The sequence below is a fragment of the Cariama cristata genome, unplaced genomic scaffold, assembly GCF_000690535.1.
Source record: "Cariama cristata isolate BGI_N322 unplaced genomic scaffold, ASM69053v1 scaffold11099, whole genome shotgun sequence".
In the NCBI taxonomy this organism is placed as follows: domain Eukaryota; kingdom Metazoa; phylum Chordata; class Aves; order Cariamiformes; family Cariamidae; genus Cariama; species Cariama cristata.
This window is the reverse complement of record NW_009637454.1, coordinates 1-8127: the sequence shown is the minus strand read 5'-3', so window position 1 is coordinate 8127 and position 8127 is coordinate 1. Positions and strand designations below refer to the sequence as shown.

Here is an 8127-nt window from a genome sequence, read left to right as displayed (position 1 = left end):
CCGGCCGCACGGTATTTTCAGCCCCTGGCTACTGCAAATTAGCACAGACCTCGGGCGCTCTTTCCCAGTGCAGGAGCATGGCCCACATATGGCAGCAGCAGCAGGATCAGAAGGGTCTTTCGCACAATTCCAGTCTCGCCCAAGTCTTCCTTTGTGTAGCTTAGCTGTAGCCTAGGATCTGAACACGATGCTCTGCACTTCAAATGCTTCTTAGATCTAAAACATTATTTATTTGAATAAATAAATACAAAAATAGGAAATTCTGAATATGAAACCTGCTTGTACAAAAACCCCACAAACTCCCCAAGCTTTACATTAATACATACATACTTTTGATACAGTAAAAAAATCTGAAATTGCACACAGTTCTTAATTTAAAAGACGAGGCTTGGATGTAGTCATTTTTGCAGGATGATGGAAATAAAGCACATTTAACACCAAGTAGAAATACACCTGACAACATTCTGTTGGACTTTTAAATAGGGCAGAAGGGTGAGTGACTGGTGAATGTTTATGCTCATCTTAGGGCCATCCTCTTTAAACAAACATACCCTGACGCTACTGCCTTTGGCCTCTGCCTCGGTAAGAACCAGCTGCCCAAACCCCGTAGCTCGGCTCTCTGGGTACGCACAAAACTCAATTCAGCTCTCTCCCACTGGAATAAATGAGGTAGTGCCCTACTAAAGTCAGGGAGATTACCCCTGGGGTCTGAAACCACAAACGAGAGCAGAAGAGAAACACTGCCCTCGAACACGAACGTGTGTGTGGCGCGGCAGAAATGAGTCCGTACTATATTGGCCTGATTCCTTTCTGTGTCACTTTGGTTGTACGCTGCTGCCGTGCCACGAAAACTCACATCATCTCAACAGCACGTAGGGAGATGATGCACCGGCTACTATTCTGTGTTGGGAATGAATATTCAGTATCGATCCCTGACGAATAGCAGAGCATTACATGGTTTTGCTGAATCATCTCTTGCCTTTGCCCTAAATTATAACAGTAATAATTTGAAAATCAGCTAACTGATGAGATAGTGTAACACAGCTGCGAGACAGGATATTTTACCTACCATCCAGGAAGATCTCTGCCCCTCAAAAAGTTGTACTTTAAACAGAGGAAAGTCTTACAGGATTTTTCATATGCAAAATAATTAAATATTTAAAATATAAATCCATTCTTTTATAGAAGAAATGTGTTGAAAACGTGTTGAGAACTGCGAGGTTTAGCTGACAAAAGCAGCAATGGCTATGACTTTTAGTACTGACTCAAGCCCGTATGTAAAGAGAAGAACAGCGTTTATGACGACGTCTGCTTTCAGCACGTAAGTTTGCCACACCAGGAAATACACAGACAGAATCACACTTCCAACCGTGATCACAAGACTGAGCCCTAATGGAGCCTCTTCTTCTGTCAGGTTACCCTTTGAACCTCGAAGGAAACAAAAAGCTGATATGAGTCTTTGCTTCTGACAGCATCGCCAGCCCTGAGCCTGGAGTATTCCTGTTCCAAAAAGGCTCCAGTTCTCACAGCTCGGAGCGCACTGCAATACTGGCCTGAATCAAGGCTCTGTCGGTACAGGTAAGACCAAACCCAAACACCAGTGGACAATCTGTTTCTTGCTGACCAAAGTTAAGCTAAATAAAGTGTTAAGTTGATACTCAAAGTCACGCTGCGTGCCTTTAATTACCACGGATTATCAATTCTGAAGCTGCAACGATTTTGATCCCTCAGCTTCTTTGTCAAGCGTCAAACCTCCCCCCAGTCCCCCCCGGCCCCACACTCAGCGTCACAACTTGGTGGCTGTGGTGCACATCTAAGAGCATCCAATCCTGATTTTAAAACCTTATGCAATATATAATCTACATTCCCTCCTAATCTATTCCTATTTCAAATTACTATCATTGTGGAGAAGCTGCACTTATCTCTTCCTTGCGTCTTATTTCCAAGCTAGTCTCAGTAGATTTTGCTGTTTAACTACATTAGACTTGAAACTCGCTTCTTTATTCATCCACCAGGCTCCAAGCAAACATATGCAGAGGGCTTTAAGGCAGCAGGCTAAATTCACCCCTACAGCAAGTCAGCTGAATTCAACAGACACCCACCCTGCATAAACGTCTGAGGAATATCAAGCACAGACATTAATAGCAATTTGGTTTTTTTAAAAAAGGACTTTAGGAAGTTTTAGCGAGCTCTGGACAGGGGTCAGGAGGCCCTTTACGCTGTTCTGTCTTAGTGAAACGAAGATGTTGGAACTGGCATGTGTCTTCAGAAGGAGCGAAAGGAAAAGGTGCAGTGGCGGGGGCAGCGGTACGCTGCCCAGGGACGTCCTTAGCGTGACCCGTTCCACAAGGCTCCGGCCAGTTGGTTATCGTGTACGTTGCTGGAGCAGTCAAAAGGAGCTGTATCGCCTCGGTGAATGGAAATCTCTGTTTCAACATGTTCATTCTCACAAGTCACGCTCGCTTGTAAACAGCATTCCAGCTGTCCCAGTTATATTGCTTTCTGACAACCCAGCTATTGTTTTTTAATGGGATTATAGATTATATTTCATATGAGAGCAAATTCTGTTTGACTCTCTGGCCACATCTATTGATCAGTCAGATAAAGTTTAATGACATAAATGAACAAGTCTCCAAATATCTGCTAGTCTGCTAAACTGGCATGTCTTGACACACACTTAATTTCAGAATGATTAAAATTTAAAGATTATATTCCACTGAAAAGGCACGGTGATAACGTGACATACCCAAGTATAATTGGAGCACTTCAAGAATGGCCATAATGAAAAGCAGTGCTAGATCAGGAGCCAAGAAATCATCTGGATAACTGAAAACTTGACCTGTAGAATAACACAGTGTAAATAAGCGAGGAAAATACAGCAGGCCTATCGACAAACCATACCCGTATCAGAAGCACCCAGCCTACTTCTGGGATAGAATACATGCAACTTACTTTTATAAACAATCATTGCAAGAGTCGCCAAGAAGTAAAAGATGTAATAAATCCCATTTACATAAAATAGAATCTGTAAAGGAACAGATGACAGCTGGTAAGTGGTGTTAAGGATTTCTCACAGCAATGAGGTGGGATCCATTTCATAAAATCGCCATTTCCCAGTAACCTCCAAATACACTGCTGAGCCTTTTTTACACTAAATGGTGCAACTATGACTGCCCTACTGGGTAGGGTTCAGAAAGTAACTTGAGACTGAAAACTCCAGGAGTTAGGATAAAAGCTTGCTATTTCAGGTTTGGCCTTTGTGCCTTTCCTTACAATTTTTATTTGGTATGTAGTGGGGTATTCGATAGCCTAAGGAAATGGGGGGGGGGTGCATGGGGACATTTCCCCGAACAACTTCTGTACCTCTCAGTCAGCCTTAAGCAAGTTGGCAGGGGGTTGGCAGATGCCAATACATCAAATTCCTGTAAGTTTTGGAAAACAGGTGGCTCTGGGAAGCAGACAGGGCCTGTCGCTGCCCACATGATGGAAAGTCTGAAAGCTGTGCTCCGACTTTGTTATGTGTCTGAGAAAGGTCACGAGCTCAACTTTGAGATGCAAATTTGTAAGAAACGGACGGCCTTAATTCACTGCTCACAAAACTAACTGTTCCATAGTGCAAGATAATATTTAGCTTTAGTTATTTGTCTATATGGATCCACTGCCAAGGCATTAGAGACCTCCACAATCCTTAATGCATCCTCAGACGCCCCTGAAGGGCAGGGAATGTGGCACACACCATCGTACAAATAGGGAGAAACTACTTGCAGGCTGAGGACAGATTCATCTCCCCTGTAGCCATGCCAAGATGAGAGCCATCCTAGTCAGGCATCCAGTCTGAATTAGCCGCCTGGGCTCCTGCTGGAGTCAGAGGAGACGAGTCCCTTCCTAGCCAAGCAGTTCCCGAGCAGGGTGGGATGAACAAGTGTCCAGTGTTAAACCGTGCCAGCTCCCTCTCTGACTGCAAGAGGAGTTGAAATGTCTGGTTTATAGGAGGTACTGCACAGGCGGAGGTCTTCAAGAGCCCACCCATCCCCACGGACAGGCACAATTCCTATATAGCAGGTACACACATACTGAAGGGATCTTTTTCTCTTGAGGCGCAGCAGCATGTTATTAATCCAATACAGGAGACAGGTGTAGGGTGTCCCTGGGCTCACCACCACCTGGAGAAGTTGGGATGTGGCTCCAAGCATGCAGAAAGTTTGGCCATTCATATGCATTTTTTGATACCCAAATGATACCGAATGCCTTTCTTAGCCTTAAATAATACAATGATGTCATTTATATAAGGAAGTTACCACTGCAGATTTCATTATTTCCACATCTGTCTTTCTATACTCAAAATATTCTTTATCCTCGCCTCTCTCCCCCAGCCCTTCTCAAATCTTCTGAGTTTCTCCAAGCAGGGACTTCAGCCCAGGCATCTTTTACAGGAACTGCCCATCCAGTGTCTGACCAGAGCACCCACCCACAGGCGGTGGATGTATTCCAGTTTCCAGAGCAGCTCATTTTATTAGAACAGAACCAGGTTTTTGTGGTTTTCCAGTTGAAGGAAGGTGGAGTAAAAAATTACTAGATAGGTTCTAAGCATGGAAATCTCTGAAGCCAAGGGTGTCTCCTCTTAGGAGGTTACTTAGATCTTGGCAGGAGTAAAGGTAGGGTGAACTCACAAAGTACTACTGAAAGCTGCTTTTACTACCTGTTGTCGGCTGTGTCAGCTGTCTGTGAGGTGTGCTGCATGGGGTTTATGTCCATCAGTCCTCAAATCCAATTTTTAGCCTTGCTTCCTAAGGAAATGAGAGTTATGTGATCATAAAACGTGGCTACCAGCCCTCTCTCAAGACTGCAGGGTGGGTTAAAGGGTTTCTGCATCAGTGGGAGCCGCTCAGGGCAAAATCTCAGCTAAGCCCCAGCTAATGCTGCAAAAAACATCTTCCCTTGGGACGAAGTTTTGCTTCATATGGATGGTGCTGATGATGGAAAACTCAGCAACACAAAAATAGCGTTGCGCAGATTTATTAGGCAGGAAGATATGAATGCATTTCAGCCAGTCTTCCTGAAGATTCCCGCATGTGAGGGATGAAAGGTACAAAAAGGATACAACCGATGAAGTTCTTCCTTTCCGTTGAGAAGGAAAAAATAGAAGAAAGTCAGTCTAAATATTTACTAAAAGTGCTGCAGAAACATTCAAACAACTGATATTACTAGAGAGGGTCAAGCATGCTTGTAAAAATGTTTGGTTTTTTTTTTCAGTTCACTGGAAGACTTACTATTTTCTCTGATCACACAGTTCAGGTTCCCAAAATAACTTTTTCAAATACCTGAATTCTAAAATAATTTGGGGGAAATCCCTGGTGCGAAAAGTCACTTTCGCCAAGGAACCCATCTCTTTCAAAACATCAAGCAGTACGCAGGCATTACCTACAACTTGTTTATCCTGTCCTTTCACAGCAGATGACACTTCATCCCCTGTAACTATGCAGGAACAAGGGAAACATGCAAGGGAACCAGTGTACCATTTGTTTTTAAATTGTGAGAAAGCGTTCATGTAGAACACAGGGCTCCCGGTTCCTCTAAACAACATCCTTCCAAACCGGTTCCCTTCAAAAGCAAAATCATTCTATGTAAAACCTTAGTATGTTCTGATCACCCACAGAAATCATACCAAACATTTTCTATAAGCTAACCACTACCTTTTACTTTTCTTTCTCCTGCAGAAACACAGATAAAATTCCCTTGCAACATGATGGCACTGACCTACTAAAGTACCTCTTAAGTAACTCATTAAGATTCTTAGCCTCTTTCAGACACATGAGGAATTTAAAAGTTACGATCTGTTTCTCAGAGAGCAAAACCGTCTGTGAAAGGCCGTTCCATCCATCTTCTCAGAGACATCTCATTATCATCAAATCAGTGGGACATACTCACCTCACCATCTTCATCCCCGGGCTTCTTGAGGTTAATGTCCTCATCACCTCATAGTTTTATGCAGTTGGGCCCAAATTAATCCCCACTAACTTTAGGCACCTAATTAAGGTATCCCATTTGGGAACGCAGTGGAAATAGGAAAGCAATTTTAGAAGGTGATTCATACTGCCTCTGATTTGAAATGCCTCCTGGACGTGCTTCATCTCCTCTCCACTTTCTGTCAAGGGACTATAGGCTCCTAACAGACTCGTCCCTTCACTTAGCCAAGAGGCCTTTTGATGAATGCTTGCTTTCTTTTTGCAGAATGAGAGTTAAAGGTTTCATTACACATCGTGTTCGGCAGTGACTAATGGTTAAAGAAGTTTGTATTTATACCCTGGTATAAACCCTCATGCGAGAGTAACGCCTTGTGACAAGATGATGTGTTTCCTTTCTTGCACAGCAATAAGGAGATGTCTCTATTTTAAAGTTATTTTAGACTGTGAAGTAGGATGTTAATTTGAAATACCGCAACTGCACGTACAGATGTGTTCTTGATCCACAAGAAGTGTCCGGATATGAACTTTTTCTGTATAACCAAACACTAAGCTATACTGGCATAGCCTCATCCACGCTGGGTAGCTACGCTGCCGTGACGCCAGCGGTATAATTAGAGTAGTACGATTTTACCGTACAGGGAACCCCAAGTGAATTCCCTAATGGCAGTTCTCCAACTTTGGTTTTAAACTTTTTTTTTTTAAAATCGTATTCCGCAAGAGGGCACTGACCACATTCCTGCATCTGCTCGAAGGAAGGCTTTGATAGCCACTATTACTTAGAACGTGCTGCCTCCCCCTGAGCAACAGCAGACATTTCACACGGATTAAACATTTAAGCCCCACAACACGCCTGTGAAAGGGATAGTGCAGTTAAGTAGTAGTTATTATGCCAGCTGAATATATAATTTCAGGTGTAACAGCAGGCTGCTAATCCCAACACCTGGAGACTGTCTCACTGCTAGGATTAATGAAGTCTGCATTGCTGCTGGGGGATTTTTAAATTGAAAGGGAGCATTCTGGCACAGCAAAAAAAAAAGCACAGTAACAATTTTGAAGCATTTACATGAATTTCTATGAAGCACACCAACTTGCAGCAGCAAGAATAGCATTCTGCTAAGGGGCACGTTTGCATCGGCGAGACCTGGCACAGTGACTTTCCACTGCGTGCAGGTTGGCACCTGATTTCTGCCTGTTCAAAAGCTCGTGTGGTCCAGAAGAAAACAAAGCGTAACGCCACTTGTTTCCAGTTGTGTGAATTCTTTAATGTAGTTGGGTAACTCCCAGGCAACGAGGTATTTGCACTTGGGATGAGGATGGATTGTGAGCCTGAGTCTTTCCAAACTGCTCACGTACCCAACCTGATTCTCAGGAGCGCAGCAGGTACCGACGGCGCGGGCCGGAGTACGTCTGCACGTCCGCACGCCTGCACCGCGAGTCCTGCTCTCGGAGAGCCCTTCAGCCAAATCCTGCTGACTTTCCTGGGCGGTTTTGTAGGTGACAGCCACAGACCACGCTCCAGTTAACTGTTTTAGACAACAAAAGCTTGACTACTTATCCAGGCTGCTATTGATTTTAGAAATGACGCTGTGCATGCTTATTTGATGTAGAACATGGCCCATTTTCTAAAAAATATGGTTTTTTAATGCCAAAACTGTATTAAAAGCATGCAGCAGCTATAATTAACATAACCCAGTGCACCTCATTACACAAACTCGTTTTTAGGATGTAGGCAAACACTAATTGTTCAAGCCAAAGTTTTCAAATCCAGCTTTCTCTACCTAGGGCTGAAATTTAGATTTTGGGGGGAAACCGTAGACTTCTTTGAAAGAAGTGGAAATTAGTCATTCTGGACACACTAATGAAGAACTTTTTTTTTTCCCTCTCTGAATCCCAGCGGTTCATCATTTGAAGCCAAGCCTTGAATTTTCAAGGGCTGCCACCGGGCCTCAGGGAAGCTAACTGCCCGTGGATGAAGGTGCTCCGCAGCCCGCACAAGCGCCAAGCCCCTGCACACGCCGACACCGGGCCTGCAGCTGCTGAGATTGACCTCATCGCGTCGGGGCTGTCGCGATATGGCTATCGGGCTGGGCTCCGCACCGAGGCCTAGCGCAACCTCGGCCCCCGCCTCGTTCTCGTCGTGTCCCCCCGCCTGGGGCGGCGG

The 8127-nt window shown here is 44.3% G+C and overlaps 1 protein-coding gene across 1 annotated transcript; it reads right to left on the bottom strand.

Annotated features, from left to right (window-relative positions):
- Positions 1 to 1222: 1222 nt before the first annotated feature.
- TMEM80 (transmembrane protein 80) lies at positions 1223 to 5942 on the bottom strand. The gene is made up of 5 exons (XM_009708337.1): positions 5934 to 5942; positions 5102 to 5155; positions 2953 to 3046; positions 2747 to 2839; positions 1223 to 1428 (listed from the first exon to the last, which is right to left on the bottom strand). The coding sequence occupies exons 1-5, from the start codon at positions 5940 to 5942 to the stop codon at positions 1223 to 1225; spliced, it is 456 nt and encodes a 151-aa protein (XP_009706639.1).
- Between the last annotated feature and the right edge of the window lie 2185 nt (positions 5943 to 8127).

What these genes read in the sequence shown, in the direction of transcription:
- TMEM80 (XM_009708337.1), bottom strand. An exon ending in AAGGAAGAACTTCATCGGTT is followed by an intron (nt 3,047 to 5,101) that starts GTATCCTTTTTG and finishes ACCACTTACCAG; the next exon opens with CTGTCATCTGTTCCTTTACA. An exon ending in AGTGCTCCAATTATACTTGG is followed by an intron (nt 1,429 to 2,746) that starts GTATGTCACGTT and finishes GTTTCCTTCGAG; the next exon opens with GTTCAAAGGGTAACCTGACA.